Below are 20676 nucleotides of genomic sequence, written 5' to 3'. Positions count from 1 at the left end.
TCAGTTTTGAACTTCCTAGTGTATTCTCCTTCATTGAACTGTTTTTGTGTTGTGCCAGTATCACATTGTTTTCATTAGAATCATTTTATAGATTTGATATCCTATAGGATATCCTCCTCCCCTGAAATTAGAATAGGATTTTGAATGAATTTTAGAGTTAGCTTGTAAAGTACATTAAAACCCTGTTGGGATTTTAACTTTTTAAAGTTAAAAAGTATTTATGACTTTTAAAAGAATGTATTCCAAAGTTTTGACTTTATAAAATCACTGTTTGAATCACCAGATTAGAATATATTTTTCATTTGCAGTTATGATCTAGGTTATAAATATATTAGTCTAAAGAAACTGATACTATTAATATGGTTGCCAGCATTTTGATCATCTTCCCTTATTCAGTTCCTATTTTTCAGACTTGCTTGGCACTCTTGAGTGGAGATGGCAGGGGTCATGGCGGGGGTGTTGGAAAGGAAATGTCAATGCTGTTGATGCTGACAGTTTAAAACTGTTCTTGCTGTCTGTTCTAAACTGGGAATATTTGTAGCTGAGAATGAAGCACTTCTGTGGGAGAGCAACCCCATCAGTATTGAGTGCAATATCCTTTTATGCAGTGGTGCTTTGGTTTGATCTAAACAAGTGTGTTAGCGTGGTGAATGTATGAGAATAAAAAGCAAGCAGAAGTCTGTGGATACAAGTTTCTAAAGAGAAGGAGAACTATTTACTTAAATGGTCCAGGGGTTAATTTAATGAAGAACAGCCGGTAGTTCAATGCTTTTTATAATTTTGATGTATTATATGAAAAAAAAAAAAAACCACTGTATGTTTTTTTCAGTTGTTGGTTTTAAAAGTAGAATTTCTGGCAAATCATATTTATGTTTAATAGACTTAAGTCACTAAGAGAGAAGTTTGGTGACATGGAAAAAGTGAACATGTGGAACAACAAATTTTTCTAGACTCTCATCACAATATAAGAAGGTAGTCTCAGCACTTTCCTCTCTAGGGTGTAAATTGGCTTCCTCTGATTGCTAATTCCTGGAGGTTAAAGAGTAACAGTGCTGGGCGTGGTGGCTCACGCCTGTAATCCCAGCACTTTAGGAGGCAGAGGTGGGCGGATCACGTGAGGGCGGGAGTTTGAGACCAGCCTGACCAACATGGAGAAAGCCCCATTTCTACTAAAAATACAAAGTTAGCCGGGTGTGGTGATGCATGCCTGTAATCCCAGCTACTTGGGAGGCTGAGGCAGGAGAATTGCTTGAACCCGGGAGATGAGCTGAGGTCCCACCATTGCACTCCAGCCTGGGCAACAAGAGTGAAACTCCGTCTCAAAAAAAAAAAAGAATAACACTTCCTTGCTGTCTTTTATACAAGCTACCCAGTGATTTTTTTTTCATGCAGTGTTTGGGAAGCACTATTCAGTGTAACAGAGATAAATGCAAAGTGCTCTGGATACTGAGAATGGATCATTGACTGCACTACAACTTTGAGAATGCTTCATCGTGGAAGTTGAACTGGATCTCAAAGGAGGATCTAGTTTATCTGACAGATGAATAAGAGGACGTGTTCTAGAGCAGCAGAGTGTACCAAAACTTTTAACAGATTATCTTGACTTCATTATCAGTCCAAACATCTTAACTTACGGTTAGAAGCTTTTCACAGTGTGCCTGTTTCACACTATGTAATTTTCCAGAATGCTTTCCTGCTTCCCCACTGTTTGCTCAGAAATGATCTCCCACATTCGTACCTGTTGCATATTGAAGTCTAATAATCTTTAAAGATTTTAGAACAAAACATACTTTTTCTAGGAACTCATCCTAAAATAATTCCTTCAAGAATTAACAACTTTATCCTGTTATTTCTGTGTTGCTTATTATCAGTCTCACGTTTGCCATGTTACATTTTCATATATACTTTACTAATTTTTTCAAATAAGTGCTAAATTATTTGAAGTAAGAGATTGTCTTTTTTCCCCTTAATATTACCAAAGCCTTTAATATCATTGAGTCCTCTTAAAGATTTTTTTTTTTTTTCATTTTTAAAATCTGTTGAATAGCCGGGTGCCGTGGTTCATGCCTGTAATCCCAGCACTTTGGGAGGCCGAGGCGGGCGGATCACAAGGTCAGGATCCTGATCGAGATCATCCTGGCTAACACAGTGAAACCCGGTCTCTACTAAAAATACAAAAAACTAGCCGGGCGTGGTGGCAGCGCCTGTAGTCCCAGCTACTCGGGAGGCTGAGGCAGGAGAATGGCGTGAACCCGGGAGGCGGAGCTTGCAGTGAGCCGAGATCGCGCCACTGCACTCCAGCCTGGGCGACAGAGAGACTCCGTCTCAGAAAAAAAAAAAAAAAAAAAAAATCTGTTGAATAAGTGATCTCTTCTGTAAAATAGATAAAACTTACCTGTTGCTAGATGATCTGGGATGTATATGTGTTCAGTCATGGTTATGGTCCTGATCATATCAGAAGATCTCTGAATGTTGAGAGGGTGATGCTTTGCGCACAGCTCTCTTGACTGCAGAATACATTTTCCCGGAATCTATTGTCCACATTCTCATTTGGTGCAGGGACAATGTAGTCATGTCACTACAGTTCTAAGACCAGAAACAGATGTTCATGGAATCTTTTTTCTAAAGTATTTAGAACTGTTCTGTTGTACATTTAGTGAAAAACACTTCAAGTAACTTTTAAAGATTGTCATTGAAATTGTAAATAAATAAAATGCGTTAAATGACAGTTGTTCACATTTATTAAATCTGGTTATGGGCATGTGGATGCTTTTGTTTTTCCCTCTACTCTGTTGTATATTAAAATTGTTTTTCCAAAAAAGAAAAATCAGAGAAACTAACATTCATATAGAGCTTTCCTTTTTCCTTATATACCATTTCCTGTACGTAAGAGGGTAACACCAACTTGCCATTTCTTCAACCGAAATAGCAAGATTCTGTGAGGTCAGAGATTAGGTGTACCTCATAAAGTAAGGCAGAAGGAATGAGTTGATAGTGTTTAATGTGTAACTTACTCAGCACCAATGATGTGAAGGGCAGGAAGCTGGAGTGTTGCTACTGATTTGTACATGGACTCAGTGCATCCTCTGTTATTTACCTAAAATTCCAGATTCTATCTGCTTTGGTTGCCTTCTCTTTAAATCTTGTCATATCAAACTTAAGAAATTCACTAAAAGCTTGGCCATTTGTGAAACTAACATACAAAGGTTGCTTATTTCTTTTCAGTATACTTGGAAAAGTCTTTATCAAAGGAGTTATGTCTTAGAGCCCCCAGGTACAAGCCTGATTGCCTTCTGGGGGATATCTGACTTTGCATAAGGGCTGAGGCCCTCTTCAGGTTAAGTGAAGGGACAACCCTGCCTGTGGTCTAACATTTGGCTTATCTCTTTGCCCATTCTTGGCAGCAAGGAAGCTGATAATTGTTACGAAAGAGGTGTGGAGAGTAGGAACTTATTACCCTTTTTTGCAATCTTCCTTTAACGGCCCCCTAGCCATCCCACAGAGGCCCAGGGATAACGTCCTGAAATGAGTAAGATGAGATCATTGTATAGGGTAGAACATGGACCAGATGGGCTCCAGAAACTTTCAGTGGTGAATTTTAGTATCTAGTGTTTACTGAGCATCTTGCCCCATGCACTGTGCTTTACAGGGATTATCCTATTTAATAATTAACAATCCTAAGAAGTAGTTGCTCCTAATTCTCACTACAAAAGAGTCATGTGAGGCTCAGAGAATGGAAGCAACTTACCTGTAATTTCATAGGTACTAAGTGATAAAGCTAGGAATTGTAACCCAGCCTGTGCCTTTAACCACTAATTGAATCATGCTAGCCACTGCAACATGTAAGTGGTGAAAAGTAGTTTAAAATATGGAAGAATTATTATATTCTGTATTTATGATTTTAGTAAAAAAGTAATTCTAGCTAATTTGTTAGTATAATTACAGGTAGATGGTTCTTATGCCTGGCATACCTGTGTATGTACCTTTTTTAAAAAAAACAGTTTTATTGCAATGTAATTCACATACCATATAATCCATCTAGTTAAAGTGTACAAATCAATGGTTTTTAGTTTATACAGAATTGTGTGTTTATCTCCATAATCAATTTTAGGACATGTTTATCACCTCAAAGGGAAATCTGTACCTGTTTGTAGTCATGACCTATTCTTCCCCACTCTTCCTAGCCCCTGGGAACTACTAATCTACTTTCTGTCTCTGTATGTTTGCCTATTCTGGGCAATTACATATAGTAAATGGAATCATAGAATATGTGCTATCTTGCGACCAGCTTCTTTTACTTTGGCATCCTGTTATTAAGGTTCATCTGTGTTGTGCCATATATCATTACTCCATTCTTTTTATTACTGAATAATATTTTATCATATGGATATACCACATTTTATTTATCCATTCTGTACACGTTTTCAAAGAACACTTTTTAAAATGAGGTTTGTTTTGGTCAGTTTCTTGTCGGAAATAGAGTTGGCAACTTCTCCCAGAAAATACTCAATCACCTGGAATATCCTTGCTGGGTAAAAAAAGGAAATTAGCACCTCTGTTGCTTCTAAATATAACTTAAAAAAAAAAAACTCCCCCTAACATCTGACACCTTTGATCTGACACCTTAGTTTTGCTATGTGATCTTGAAAATTTTTGTCTCCTTTCCATTTCAGTGGACACATAGCACATAAAAGATAGGCAGTTATATAAACAGTGTTACTGGCCTTTTTTAAAAAAGAGGGTCATTTTCAACATATTTAAAGAGTACTGATGAAAATAATTGTGTGTGTGTGTGTGTGTTTCAGAAATAGTAACCAAAATTCTCAATATTAGAGCAATTCTTCTTTTGGAAAATTGCTAAGGAATTGTTATTAGAAGTGCTACATTATAATATTTTGACTGGTAAACCTTTCTAAGCTGACCCATTTACTCTGTTACCACTTAGCGTAATGTTGAGAGAAAGTACTGAAGATACGAGACCAGGAAACTTATTAGCAGGATGATATGCAAAGATTAAAGTTAGGAAAGAAGTTTCCCTCCTAAAAGGTGATCTTTTAGGTGACAGTTTAACGATTTATTATATTTTGTGGTTTTACGTGATTTCTGCATTTTCTCCATTCTACTTTATTTTGTGGCGTATGCAAAATAAAAACAAGAACATTTAGAACAAACTTCCATTGTTCTGTTGGAAAGGAGCTACTGGGAAGCCCAGCTATCTGTAATCTCCTCCCTCCCCTTTCCTACCTCAATGCACACATTCGGAAATAATTTATTATTTAAAGACTTAGGTGGGAGATAATTTTTTAAACAGTGATTGATCAGTGTGTGTTCAGTCCACTGCCTAAACTTTGACATAACATTTAATCATGAAAACTGATGTTTGTCAGTCAAGAGTCTGTGTGATATGGCATTAAAAAAAAAAAAAAACATCAATTTGGGAACCTGGCTCTAGCTGTGTGACTTTAGACAAGTTTTTAAATACCATTGAGCTTTATTTCTTTCACCAAAAATAACAGAATTACTTCCCAAGGTTATGAGCATTAAATGTTTATGCAATGCATTTACCTATAGCATGGCACATGGAAGTCGTCAATAAATGTAGCAGTTGCTGTTGGTCCCGCAGTTCTCATATTTTTTTTTTTTTTTTTTTTTTTTTTTTTTTTTGAGACGGAGTCTGGCTCTGTCGCCCGGGCTGGAGTGCAGTGGCCGGATCTCAGCTCACTGCAAGCTCCGCCCCCCGGGTTTACGCCATTCTCCTGCCTCAGCCTCCCGAGTAGCTGGGACTACAGGCGCCCGCCGCCTCGCCCGGCTAGTTTTTTGTATTTTTTAGTAGAGACGGGGTTTCACCGTGTTCGCCAGGATGGTCTCGATCTCCTGACCTAGTGATCCGCCCGTCTCGGCCTCCCAAAGTGCTGGGATTACAGGCTTGAGCCACCGCGCCCGGCAACGCAGTTCTCATATTAATGATCTGAGATAAATCAAGAAAAAGCTTTAATAGCTCTTGTCTTACACTGGATAATCTCTATTACCCAATTGGTAAGTGAGTGATGAAAGTGATTTTTGTGACTTGCGTTCCAGTTACACAAATTCATTCAGATTGTTTTGTTCTGTTGTCACATTTTTCCTTTGATAATCCAGAATGTCTGGGTTGATTCTAGAATAAGCCAATAAACTTGTGACTCAGGATTTTAAAAATCTGATAGACTTATGCTGTAAGGGAGCATTTCCCTTTAACATTTGTTTTGACATAGTTTGCCTTGGCGTTGTTCAGTTGTTTTGGAGTACCACTGATTTCTCCCATACCTATGAGCAGGTAGCATGAATCTTCCATTCTGGGACAGGCTCTGTTGGAGCTAAACTGCCTATATTCAAGGATGCCTTGCCTCATTTTATTCTTTGCTGTGTACATGCTGTATAAGATTCTTGTCAAAGTCCGTCTTTTTGTAGTAGAAATTGCCCCTTTATGATTTTATGTAAATTATTTGAGTTATATGGAATCTGCATGTTTAAAACACTTACCAATCTGGTAGTGACTACTCTGATGTTTATTAATCTACTTAGTTTGTAAGTTTTGTAAGTAAACATTTAAACATGGTTAATATTTACTATACCCCCCCAAAAAAAATCTACCGGTTTGTTTACTCATAACTGATTCTGTTTACATATACCCACACACAACAACCCACCAATACTATTAAGCTTTCAAAGTGGACATTCCAATAAGAAAACAGATCATCCCATTGACTCTTACTTTTTGAGATGTATGGCCAAATTGTAATTTATCCTAGCTACAAAAAGAGAAATCTAGGCAAAGACTAAAGAAAGCCAATTGTCATGATACAGTTATATTAGGATTAGACTTTGTTAAAAAACAACTCCACAAGGATTTGCAATGGAATTTCATACATTATTTGGGGAATTCTGGAGAAAAGACGATTTTACTTAGACCTTTATGTTTTTGATGGTGCTGTGCAAGAGAGAAGCCAGGATTCTTTCAGAATCACTCGAACACTGGCCAGGCGCAGTGGCTCACGCCTGTAATCACAACACTTTGGGAAGCCAAGGTGGTAAGATCACTTGAGCCCAGGAGTTTGAGACTAGCCTGGGTAACATAGGGGGACCCTGTTTCTATTTAAAAAAAATAGCGGGGTGTTTTGGTACCTACCTGCCTGTGGTCCCATCTACTCAGGAGACTGAGGTGGGAAGATCACTTGAGCCTGGGAGGTGGGGGCTGCAGTGAGTTGTGATCCTGCCACTGCACTGTAGCCTGGGTGACAGTGAGACCCTGTCTCAAAAAAAAAAAAAAAAAAAAAGAACAGTAAAACAAACTTGTTTCAGTTGTAGGTCTAATACAGTGATCATTTGGAAGATAACTATCAATCTATATGTAATACAGATTTTTTTATCCAAGCGTTAATTGAGATGAGACTTTCATTATGACTTAGTAATAAATTCTAAGTAGTTTATCTATAGGATCCTGTACTGGTAGTGGTTAAACTTGTGGACTCTGGAGTCAGATTGCCTGGGTTCGGATTTCAGGTTTTCCTGGCTGGTTGACTAGTAAGTGTCAATAATATATAGCCTAGTGTTGCTGTGGGGATTAAGTGGATAAAGCCATATGATGTCTTAACATAGTAGCTGCTTCCATCATCACCACATTAGGGGTACCACTGTATTCTATTTTATAGTTTATTATATTGAAGAACTCCCAAAGACAGAGCCTAGAGAACACTGTTTACACGGCGCTGTAGTAAGTTTTTGTAGTTGAAAGCACTTTGACTATGTCAATGACCAGACACTTGAATTATTTTTTCCCCTTAATTAAACCACATGTTTATCTACGTGACATTTATAGCAGGTACATAATACATAAAAATTAGGATATTGGAGAACAAACACCATTGGGAAATGAGGAGGCTAATAGAGACAAGTATGTTTTCTTGGCACGGATATTAATCTTTGGATGTTAACCTTTTTGCCAAGAAAACATTACTTGCCTTAGTCTTGAATACAGTGTAAAGATAACACTGCCTAACATCTTGTACAGCTCTTTGTAGTTTACAGTCTTTTCTGTATACGCTTGGATTCTTACAAGTCACTGTATGATAGAGATCATATTCTTCCCGTTTTCTATAGTATAATGTTATCTTGAATTTATTACTAAGTAACCAGAGACCTGTATTAGAATCTTTCACCTATGATAGATTTGTAGGGCAGGGTTACAAAGGCATCCAGAGTAATTACTGTTCAAAGTAACCTAGCTGAATTACTAAATAAGTCTAGATTCCAGTTCTGATTTACTAATACTCTTTTAGAGTATCAACTGGAGGATAATTTGTCTTTTAACTATTCATTAAGTTTCTCATTAATCTTGACAATACTTGATTTGTTTGTTTATATTTTAAGGGATGATGGGATAATGCAGAACAGTATAGGGATTTGATATATCATTTGAACTAATGCATTGAAATATTTTAAGTTTTTGGAATGGTAATAATGTAGATTTTTTTTTCCTTGAAAATGTGCCAGTAACAATGAAAGAAACTGAGGAAATTGCCAGGGAACAATCCCCACATACACAAAACCAGTAGGCCCAGATAGTTTCGTGAGTGAGTTATTTTTAACTTTACCAGCCTGGACGACATAGTAAGACTCTATCTCTACAGAGAATTTAAAAATTAGCATGGTGCGGCAGCCTGTACCTCTGATCTCAGCTGCTTGGGAAGCAGAAGTGGGAGGATCTCAAGCCTAGGAGGTAGAGGCTACAGTGAGCCATGATTGTGCCACTGCACTCTAGCCAGGAGTCTCACTGACAGAGGCCCTGTCTTAAAAATTTAATGAACTAATTTAAACAGTTTCAGTTCAGAGAGAGTTTCCTAATTCATTTTTACAAAACTGACATAACAAACTGATACCAAAACCTGGCAGAATGTGCATACACACATATAAACAATGGTCTAATCTAAGAATTGATATGTTGTTTAATAATTGATGAACATTTATTGTCTGTTACCCTTGCCAGGCCCTGCACGTGATATGCAATTTGTATTTTCATGTTTAAAAGCCTGTATGGTGTGACAACTCTTGTTATCCCCATTTTACAAGTAAGGAAAACATGTATAATGAGGAATCTCAAAAGAGGTTGAAGGGGAATGCATGTTACCCAGAAACACACAACTGTAAAGTGCCACTTGTATTGAAATTGACTGACCTGAGAAAGCCCAAACTCTTAACCATTATGCTAAGGTATAAGAGAGAAAAAGAACCATAAAGGAAAAAGAGAATATGAAAGACTGTTAAGTAAATTGTCTTTTACACTGATTATATCTAGGATTAGTGTGATTTTTTACTTTTTCACAAATACATTTATGTATTACACTTTTAAGAACTAGACTCAGGTACTACACCTGTAGTGAGTAAAACTATGATGTTCTTATAATTTAGACCAATGTGTTGAGCAGTGGATACTACAACTACATAGACTTTTCTACTTGGTTGCTAAAACTACTTTTTATTTTATAATACAGAATAGGACCCTGGGTGCAGTGGCTCACGTTTGTAATCCCAGCACTTTGGGAGGCTGAGGCGGATGGATTACTTAAGCCCAGGAGTTTGAGACCAGCCTGGGCAACATGACAAAACCCCATCTCTACAAAAAACACAAAAATTAGCTGGGTGTGGTGGCACATGCTTGTTGTCCCAGCTATTCATGTCGCTGAGGTCAAGGCTGCAATGAGCTGTGATTGTGCCACTGCTCTCCAGCCTGAGCAACAGAGCAAGACCCTGTCTTAAAATATAGATATAGATATAGATATAGATATAGATAGAGAGAAAGTGTTTACAGGGAGCTTGAGTTAATCAACAGAAATATTTGGAGCTGTTTTAGTGGCAGATTTTTTTAAAGTATGTGGAGAATTTGGCTGTCAAGAATTCTTCACAGAAAACTTCGTACTGGGCCTTGGAGATCTATTGCACAATCCTAGCTTGTTTTGTGTAATACATCAATTCCTGAAATCATTTAAAATACACTTTGGAATTTAGTAATAATGGAAGCCATTGGGGAGGGGTTTTGTGTAACACATCAATTCCTGAAATCATTTAAAATACACTTTGGAATTTAGTAATAATGGAAGCCATTGGGGAGGGGCACTATATGGAAAGGAAGCAATGACGTTTTATACTCTTGGAATACAAGTATGTTTTGTATTATTTATTCCCAAAGATAATTCTTAAAAATGTGCCACGGGGATTTGCTGAAAGGATTTCAACTTTTCATTTTGTTCACCAGTCACCCTAATTTTTTGTGTGTGTTTATCCATGTATATGTACTGTGTGCAGAGATTTCCTTTAATTTTATCATGGTTTATATGAGGTAATGAAGGAATACCATCATAGTATTTTGAAGATGTTCTGAAGTTTTGTTTCTCCTATCAGAGGGACCTGATATAAAAAATAAGAAGCTTTTAAAACTTCTTATTGAAGTGTAGCATAAATACAAAAATATACATAAGTAATAAGCATACAGTTTATGAATTTCACGAAGTGAGCCACACGTATGTATCAACATTTGCTTTTAGTTGAAACTAAATGTTGTTGCTAAGTGTGATGGTTAAGGTTTGTTCACCAATATTTTGAAAAGACTATTCTCCTTAAAAATAAAACAAAATCAAATCCCAACAAAGGTTAAAGAAAGCAAAAGAAATAATAAAGCAAAAAATACTAAACAAAAGGGGTCAGGCATGGTGGCTCACACCTGTAATCCCGGTACTTTGGAAGGCTGAGGCAGGAGAGGATTGCTTGAGCCCAGGAGTTTGAGACCAGCCTGGGCAACATAGAAAGACCTCCTCTCTAAAAAAAAAAAATTAGCCACACATGGTGGCACACGCCTATAGTCCCAACTACTTGGGAGGCTGAGGCGGGAGGATTGCATGAGCCTGGGAGTTCACAGATGCAGTGAGCTGTGATCACGCCACTGCACTCCAGCGAGGCAACAGAGCAAGACGCTGTCTCAAAAAATAAAAACAAAACCATGCCTGTCCATGTGAGATTGTAGTAAGTCAGTTTTTGAGAGTGTTTATTTCTATCTGTATCAAATGTTGAAGGGCTTTAATCATCAAAACATTTTATTTATTGCTTACTAGAAGCCATGCATTATCACAAGTGATTTAATTACACATTATTCTTACAACAATTGTAGAATATATTATTATTCTTATTTTGGATAGACGTACAAAGTAAAGCTTAGAGAGGCTGGATAACTTGCCCGAGTTCAGATACCCAGGCATGGTGGAGTCCTACCTTAAATAAGAACTTGCATTTTTACTGTTGCACCCTGTTCACCATGTGTGTATGTAGTGCATTTGCTGCATGGTAAAGTATTGCCAGGTCGTGTTGTAATGGAGTGAGGTGCTGGGTTTTTGTTTTTTTAAATCAAATGTAAAAGGAAGTGATTTCAGGAATAATTCAGAGGTCCTCAAAGCAGTGTCTTCATAGGATAAGGCTTTGGGGCCTCAGCCTGATTCGAAGTCTGGGCACAGGAATTTGTGTCAAAGATGTGTTTTCATAGCAAGTGCAGTGTTTAATTTGTATGCTTATTGGAGAGGCTTTGGAGTCAGGGGAGCTCTTGAAGACTATGGGAGCAATAAGGCACCAGACCCCTCTTGGTGTTTTCTTGCCTCGATGCAAAGATATTGTGTGAACTACTTGAAGGTGTGCTCATTTTGCACCTGGCTTTAAAAAGTAGTGTCTGCTTTGGAAAAATGCTAAAGACTAAATTTAACTTGCTTTTTGTTTTGGGAAAATATTTTGTAGGTATTTCGTTTTAAGCTATTTTAGAGAGAATTTTCATGGGATGTTTCACAATCACCATATACGAGATTGAGTTCTGCTATTAGAGAAACTTGGTAAACAAGTTATATGAAAGTTCTTGTGCTTTTTCATACCCAAAAACCTGATGAACAGAGTTATTAATAAAGTTGGAATAATGATTCATGGTTTCTGAAATATCCACATAGGACATGGATCCACATTGGATTGTGGTATATGGAACAAGCAAGCCTAGTTAGGGAGTCACATATTGCCCTGCTTACATTGGTCACTTTCCTTCTCTCTTTTTTTTTTTTTTTGAGACGGAGTCTCGCTGTGTTGCCCAGGCTGGAGTGCAGTGGCGCCATCTCGGCTCACTGCAAGCTCCACCTCCCAGATTCCTGTCATTCTCCTGCCTCAGCCTCCTGAGTAGCTGGGACTACAGGCGCCGGCCACCTCGCCCGGCTAATTTTTTTGTATTTTTTTAGTAGAGATGGGGTTTCACCGTGTTAGCCAGGATGGTCTCGATCTCCTGACCTCGTGATCCACCCGTCTCGGCCTCCCAAAGTGCTGGGATTACAGGCTTGAGCCACCGAGCCCGGCCCCCTTCTCTTTTTAACTTGATGGTATTGCCACATACGTGATCAACCACAACAAGTGGAAACTATATCGTGGACAATGTTGAAATTTGGGGAACTGTGACTCTCTTCTGCTAAAACTTGGTTTGAATTTTACTATTGCTGCAAAAATGTTTGCTGAAATTTTGCTTTCAACATATATCCTAAATTTATCTATAATTAATAGAAAGGGGAAATCTCTTCGGAGCTGTTAAGACGTTCAAGAAAGTTATGAAACAATTGAAAATCACTTTATCACTGCAGTTTAATTTGCTTCTACATATTGAAGCTTTGGAAACTCTGATCTTTGATAGATTTTAATTCCAGGAGATCTTCCCTCTCCTGTCCCCTTGGTTTGTGGTTTATTTTGGTTCTGTTCAAAAACCAAAGGGGAAAATAGTCTGCAAGTGAATAGCAAAAGATCTAATAATTTGCGGCCGGGCGCGGTGGCTCAAGCCTGTAATCCCAGCACTTTGGGAGGCCGAGGCGGGTGGATCACAAGATCAGGAGATCGAGACTATCCTGGCTAACATGGTGAAACCCCGTCTCTACTAAAAATACAAAAAAAAAACTAGCCGGGCGTGGTGGCGGGCGCCTGTAGTCTCAGCTACTTGGGAGGCTGAGGCGGGAGAATGGCGTGAACCCGGGAGGCGGAGCTTGCAGTGAGCCGAGATCACGCCACTGCACTCCAGCCTGGGAGACACAGCGAGACTCCATCTCAAAAAAAAAAAAAAAAAAAAAGATCTAATAATTTAAAAATGTAATTGTTTGAATTACTAATATCCCAGATCTTGGCAAGAATAATTAGAGCTAACTCAACTTAGGGAATGCAGTTTTGAATGTTGTCATTCTTCAGAGCAGTGCTCCTGAAGCCTGGATGCAAATTGGACCCACCTGGGGAGCTTTAATATCAGGCTCTGGTCACACCCTTAGATAGTCTGATTTATTTTATCCCATGCGAGGTCAAATATTGATATTCTTAAATGTTTCCCACTGTACAGCAAAAATTGATAAGCACCAGTAGAATTTAATTTGATTTTGTGATGCAAATAAAAGAAAAGATGCTTAATCTAATTATTTAAATGATGAGAGTTTTTAGAACTGTTTTTTGAAGTAGCAGCCACTCAAGTGGAATGTAATGTTTTTGTTAAGTCATCAAAGAAACATTGAAACCTTCATTTCGTTTTGTTTTGAGATGAAGTCTTGCTCAGTCACCCAGGCTGGAGTCCAGTGGTATAATCTTGGCTCATTGCGGCCTCTGCCTACCAGGTTCATGCTTCTCATGCCTCAGGCTCCTGAGTAGCTAGGATTATAAGTGCCCACCACCACACCCAGCTGATTTTTTTATTTTTTAGTAGCGACGAGGTTTCTCCATGTTGGCCAGGCTGGTCTCTTCAGGTCATCCACCCGCCTCCGCCTCCCAAAGTGCTGGGATTACAGGCGTGAGCCACTGTGCCCAGCCAACACCTTCATTTCTTAAAAGTAGGTAACATCTTATTGCTTACTATTAAGGAGTGTGGCTATTTTACGAATATCTGCTATCTTCTTCCTGAAGCCCATCTTTTAAATAAATCTTGGGAAAGGGTCTGTTTGAAATGGTGTGGAAAAAACTGAGGTAGGTAAGATTTGATGACCTTCATCTAAGAAACCTGAAGAGTAATATCCAATCTCAGTTTAGAAACAATGAAAAGACTAGTTTATAGAAGTTATTTCAGGCAGGGGGAACAAATTGTCAAATGACAGACTTAAAACTAAATTAAATTAAGTCCTATTATTGGTTGAATTGTGCGTGTGCACACCCATACGCCAATTCATACACTGAAGTTCTAACCTCTAGTACCTCAGAGTGTAACCTTATTTGGTTATTGGAAATAGGGTCATGGCAGATGTAATTAGTAAGAAGTTACACTACAGTAGAGAGGAGCCCTTACTCCACTACCTGGTGTCCTTATAAAAAGGGGAAATTTGGGCTGGGTGCGGTGGCTCACACCTGTAATCCCAACACTTTGGGAGGCCAAGTTGGGTGGATCGCTTTATCTCAGGAATTCGAGACCAGCCTGGGGAACGTGGAGAAACCCCATCTGTACAAAAGATCCAAAAATTAGCCAGGTGTGATGGTGCATGCCTATAGTCACAGCTACTTGGGAGGCTGAGGTGGGAGGATCACTTGAGCCTGGGAGGCAGAGGTTATGGTGAGCTGAGATTGCGCCACTGCACTCCATCCTGTCTCAATTAAAAGGTCAGGAGGTGAGTGGAGTTGGATTTGGACACAGAGCCCATGTAAACATGAAGACCAGCCATCTGTAAGTCAAAGAGAGAGGCCTGGAACAGATCCTTCCCCCACAGTCTGCAAAAGGAACCAGCCCTGCCAACACCTTGATTTCAGACTTCTAGCCTCCAGAACTGTGAGAGAATAAATTTCTGTTAAGAGACCCAGTTTGTAATACTTTGTTGCAGCAGCCGTAACAAACTAATATAGGTCCCAATATTTTATTTGTTTTGAAAATCTAAACCTAGGAAAATTCAGCATTTGAAATTTTACTATTTCTTTAAAAGGTAGGGAACCAGTTCTCTGGAATGAATTGTAGAATGTGTGGTTATAGAGTTCTTAGGTTTTTGATGACTCATACTTTAGCCAGTTACTAGTCAATCCAGTTTACAAAGCAGTTTATCACCAGCCCAGATCAGCAGCTGGAGTTTCAGGAGTGTGCATTTTTTTCTATTTATGGTAGTAGAGTGGTAAGAGTCTTTCTAGTCACCTGAGAGGTGTTTCCTAAATGTATTTTGTATATACAGATTCAAGCCTCTTACCTGACTATTCATTTTCTTTTTCTTTCTTTTCTTTCTTTCTTTCTTTCTTTCTTTCTTTCTTTCTTTCTTTCTTTCTTTCTTTTTCTTTCTCTTTTCTTTCTTTCTCCTTCCTTTCTTTCTTTCGTTCATTCATTCGTTCTTTCTTTCTCTTTCTTTCTTTCTGTCTGTCTTTCTTTTCTTTAAGTCTCACTCTGTCACCCATGCTGGAGTGCAGTGGTGTGATCTTGGCTCACTGCAACCTCCGCCTCGTGGGTTCAAGTGAGTCTCCTACCTCATGCCCCTGAGTAGCTGGGACTATAGGCTCATGCCACCATGCCCAGCTAATTTTTGTATTTTTAGTAGAGATGGGGTTTTACCATGTTGGCCAGGATGGTCTCGATCTCTTGACCTCGTGATCCACCCACCTCGGCCTCCCAAAGTGCTGGGATTACAGGCATGAGCCACTGTGCCCAGCACCTAACTATTCATATTCTTACGAAAATCTGAAGTTGATCTTTTTCTTGTATATGGATTAATAGCACCCCGGGGAAACTAGAGATGAACAGCTTTGAATATACATCCCATTTCAGTGGACTAGAAAAGAATGGACCATGCTTTTCATGATAAGAGCAAGAACCTCAGGAGAAGGCTGCAGGACTAAATTAGGAGTGATCATGGGAAGTGCCCTGCTGACCAAGAGGAACTGGCTATTCCCATAAGAAATTTTATTATAGACTGATTGGTGAAGCCTTGGAAATAATACTGAAAATCATACCTCTACCTTAAACACAGCTCCTTAATTATTCTGGTTTTCTAAACAGAGCCAAGTAAGTATGCCAGCAGAACAAATCTACCATGTTTGAAACTGACTACAATAGTGTATAAGTAAAGGACATGGACCCTGGAGTCCGTTCAAGTTAGTGTTATGATTAGGAGTAGATTATTTCCCTTGCTTCTGGTTTCTCATGTGTAAAATGGATAGTCCAATGTGTCTCCATCATAGCATTTTGTGATGATTAAATAGAGTGATAATTCACGTAAAGCAGTGTGCGAAATGACTGGTGCATATTAAGTACAAAAAATGTTGGCTAATAGCAATGGCAGCAGCTATGTGGCCACAGTGCATGCTACTCCCTCTCCCATTTCAGTGCATGAGAGCGAATAATCTCTTCTTGTGAAATGTTATAAGCTCAGACAGTAGAATCCATGAATTCAAAATATTAACAAAGCAAAACCTGGAAGGGCCTGTGGGATCAACTGGTGCTCTTTATTCATTTAAAGGTTCAGAAAATAAGGTCATGAAATCAGGGTTGGAGAAGGCCCTAGATCTCCTGGTTCCCAGTTTTTCTTTTCTGCTGCATGTTGCTGCCTTCTATATCACAGAACCATGTGTCTCTTTTAATTCTTCTCTCTTTTTTATTTTTTTCTCTTGAGACAGAGTCTCCTTCACCCAGACCAGAGTGCAGTGGTGCGACCTTGGTTCACTGCAACCTCCGCCTCTCAGGTTCAAGCCATTCCCCTGCCTCACCCTCCTAAGTAGCTGGGATTGCAGGTGCCCGTCACCATGCCTGGCTAAATTTTTATATTTTTTTAGTAAAGACAAGGTTTCACTGTGTTGACCAGGCTGGTCTCGAACTCCTGACCTCAAGTGATCCGCCCGCCTTGGCCTCCCAAAATGCTGGGATTGCAGGCATGAGCCACCACGCCTGGCCACTCTTTTTCTTTTTTTAATCCCAAAGACTTCAAAACCATTCTTAATAAACTTTTTGCTTCAAAAGAAACATTTTTTTTCTCTTGACGTTTGTGTGTTTGAAATTTTTCTTATTAGTTTAAAAATTATTAAATTTAAACTGAATTTATGATTGTTTAAAGCATTTTAGCATATGCCTGACTCTACATTTACTGTCTGTTATGGAACAAAGAAATTGGTAGCAGTGATTGCCTCTGGGAAGGGCACTGTGGTAGAAGTGACATTGATTATAATGGAGAATTCTGGAGAATACAGTAATTACCGGTTAGTAGAACTGGACAAGGAATAAAGTAGGAACAAGTATCTGTGGTTAACCGAAACTCAAGAACTGTATAGATTCAAAATTTTGGAAGTATCCCTTGTTATGTACACATTAGCACACTCTACCCAAGCTGCAGGAGCCAAATAGATTTGGATAGGGAGGAATACTTTGGTTTCATTTGGGTGAGAACTGCTCCTGTGAATTGCATTTTACACGCCTGTCTCTGACTTATCAGTGGATGAAGTGATGAGCTCTGTTCCTACCTTGTACATAGGGTTTTTGCAGCATAAAAGTGCTTAACTCTGGACTAAACCTTGAGAAGACCAGGAGCTTAATTGAGCTCTTAGAAGAAAAGAAAAGGAAAAGTGTTTTTAACAAATGCATGTTCATGCTAGGTGGGATTGCATGTCTACAGTTTACCTGTCAAAAAAGGAAAAGGGAAGGCTAGCTACACTTTGCTTTGGATATTTTATATATTTTCTCTAAGGTGTGTGAAGTGTATTTGTGTGAGTTACAGTATAATTTTTTTCTTTCTTTTTTTTTTTTTTTTTTTGGTGACAGGGTTTTGCCACGTTGCCCAGGCTGAAGTGCGGTAGCTATTCACAGATGTGATTGTAGCGCAGTATAGCCTTGAACTCCTGGGCTCAAGCCATCCTCCTGTTTCAGCCTTCTAGGTAGCTGGGACTACAGGCACATGCCACCGTGCCTGGCTTCTATAGTATAATTTTTGAGCCTCCTAGTTTCTGTTTTAAAATTTGTTTTACTATTTGAAGAGCCAGTTACTTTTCTAGCTAGCTTCCTCTTTTCTGAAACAGGAAGAAATATTTTGAAATAAAACGATCCAAATGTGTTTCAGGATTATTAACCATAAATTTCAGAACATAGCATTGTCGAAGGCAAGGATATTATCTGTTTAGCACCTATGATATATATTTAATTTGGGTAATTAAATTCTTATGACAGAAGTAATGTCTAACCTCAGTGCGTAGTTCAATAAACATTAATTTTAAAAGATGGAGGCTTAGTTGTAATGAAATCATAAATAATATTTTGAATATAACAGACTTACTTAAGGAAAATAGTAAGGTGCCTGGCATTATATTATCTATGAGCAGGAACTTTTTCTTACATTTGAGAAGATAGCTTGAACCCAGGAGATTTTATTTAATTAACATTTTATTTTTATGTCACTTCTTGGTCCATGCATATCCATTAATGGTATTATTATTATTATTATTATTATTTTTGAGATGGAGTCTCACTCTGTTACCCAGGCTGGAATGCAGTGGCACAATCTCGGCTCACTGCAGCCTCCACCTCCCAGGTTCAAGTGATTCTCCTGCCTCAGCCTCCCTAGTAGCTGGGATTATAGGCGTGTGCCACCATGGCCCAGCTAATTTTTGTATTTTTAGTAGAGACGGGGTTTCACCATGTTAGCCAGGATGGTCTTGATGTCCTGACCTCGCCATCTGCCCACCTCGGCCTCCCAGAGTGCTGGGATTACAGGCGTGAGTCACTGCGCCTGGCTTTCATTTTTAAATTTTAATGCCATTATTTGGTTTTAATAGACAGAAATTTCCTAATGCCTAGAAGGATTGTAGAGATACAGCCTAACAATCTAAAAATTAAATTGATGGCTAGTATAAAATAGTTTTGAGCAGTATTTAACAAAAGCAAAACTGTGTTAACCCTTTGTTTTCATTTACCTCTTCCTAACCCCTCAGCTTGGCGATCCAGCTATTTTTCCTGCTGTAATTGTGGAACATGTTCCTGGTGCTGATATTCTCAATAGTTATGCCGGTCTAGCCTGTGTGGAAGAGCCCAATGACATGATTACTGAGAGTTCACTGGATGTTGCTGAAGAGGAAATCATAGACGATGATGATGATGACATCACCCTTACAGGTGCGTGTGTCTCCATCCAGTAGGACCTTGCTGCAGCACAGCGTTAGGCAGTGTCCTCATCCTGACTTTGTGGGGCATAAAACGCCCCTAACTTGGTTTTGAACTGTATTACCTTCAGAAGCTAGAGCCCTACATGGAGAAGAAATTTACGTTTTCTGTTTCATCTGCTGGTTTTAGTACTGTTTGTCATCTCCCATTTCTCCTTTCCTAAATATATTGAGATGAATATGACAAAATAAGAGGCATGTAAAAGGAACCAAACCTACTCAATTCATCAAGTCTTCACTGAGCACCTTTTTTTTTTTTTTTTTTTTTAAAGAGATGAAGTCTTACTGTATTGCCCAGCCTAGACTTGGACTCCTGGGCTCAAGTGATCCTCCTGCCTCAGCCTCCTGAATAACTGGGACAACAGTCATGCACCACCCCACCCAGCTCACTGAGTACTTTCTTATATGCCTTCCTCCATATTCCTGTGAATAAAATGAGTTGTTTTGTAGGGAAAGAGAGAGGAATGTTCTTTTCTTACCACTGCCACAGGAAGCGTAATGGTGGGCCATGACCCAAATGTATGATAAGGTCCTGGTATTTATAGATTTCTTTTCTGGTTCAGTCGGAACTAGCAAGATATTTTAAACTTGAAGATTAGCCTACATAAATGTGAGATTGTAGTAATAATACTTTCATCACTTAGAAACTGGTACATGCTTTCTCTTTCTACTCATTTACATTCCTATATCTTGGCCAGGGATGTTGTGGATATTTGAGAAAACTATTTGGAAGCAAATATTTGCATCTTTATTCGTAAAAGAAAGTTTATCAGAAATAGGCATGACAAGGTATATCTGTAGATTTCATAGTGGCAAGTACTGGGGCTGCCTTGTTCTCAGCTTTACCTTAGCATATAGCACAATGCCTTAGAACTGAATAGTAAGTCTAAATGCAAGTTCTGATCTATTTAGGAAGTTAGCATATGATACAGTAACATTTTAAATCAGGGGAAAGGTAGAATGACTGTATCCATCTGGTGGGGGAGGGGCTCCACTGATAACATTGGTTGTCAATACCTCATCTTTGTATTGTCCTCTGTTTGTGTCACTTCTCACACTGCTATAAAGAACTACCTGAGACTGGGTAATATGTATAAAGAAAAGAGGTTTAATTGGCTCATGGTTGTACAGCCTGTACAGGAAGCATGGCTGGGAAGACCTCAGGAAGCTTACAGTCATGGTGGGAGGCGAAGGGGAAGCAGACACATCCTACATCGCTGGAGCAGGAGGAACAGAAAGCAGAAACCACCAGATCTCATGAGAATTCATTCACCATCATGAGAACAGCAAGTGGAAAATCCACCCCCACGATCCAGTCACCTCCCACCAGGCTCCTCCTCCAACATTGGGGTTTAAAATTCAACATGAGATTTGGGCAAGGACAAATCCAAACCATACCACTGTCTTTTTTTTACAAAGCATTTTTTGCATATATTCACATTTTTTGTTCAGAACAAACCAATAAAAGTTTTTTGTTGAATCTAGAGTTACTTCTCCTTT

At 38.9% G+C, this 20676-nt stretch overlaps 1 protein-coding gene across 5 annotated transcripts in view; it reads left to right on the top strand.

Annotated features, from left to right (window-relative positions):
• The window catches only part of ELF1 (E74 like ETS transcription factor 1), a 115120-nt gene that overhangs the window by 71514 nt on the left and 22930 nt on the right, over positions 1-20676 (top strand). For all 5 annotated transcript variants that reach the window (XM_065533171.2, XM_005585720.5, XM_074021895.1 and 2 more), the window contains exon 3: positions 18949-19129. In XM_065533171.2, the coding sequence (XP_065389243.1) occupies positions 18949-19129 (181 nt within the window). The remainder of the gene's footprint in view (positions 1-18948; positions 19130-20676) is intronic.

The sequence above is a fragment of the Macaca fascicularis genome, chromosome 17 (assembly GCF_037993035.2).
Source record: "Macaca fascicularis isolate 582-1 chromosome 17, T2T-MFA8v1.1".
Taxonomy (NCBI): Eukaryota; Metazoa; Chordata; class Mammalia; order Primates; family Cercopithecidae; genus Macaca; species Macaca fascicularis.
This window is presented reverse-complemented; position numbering and strand designations above follow the sequence as displayed.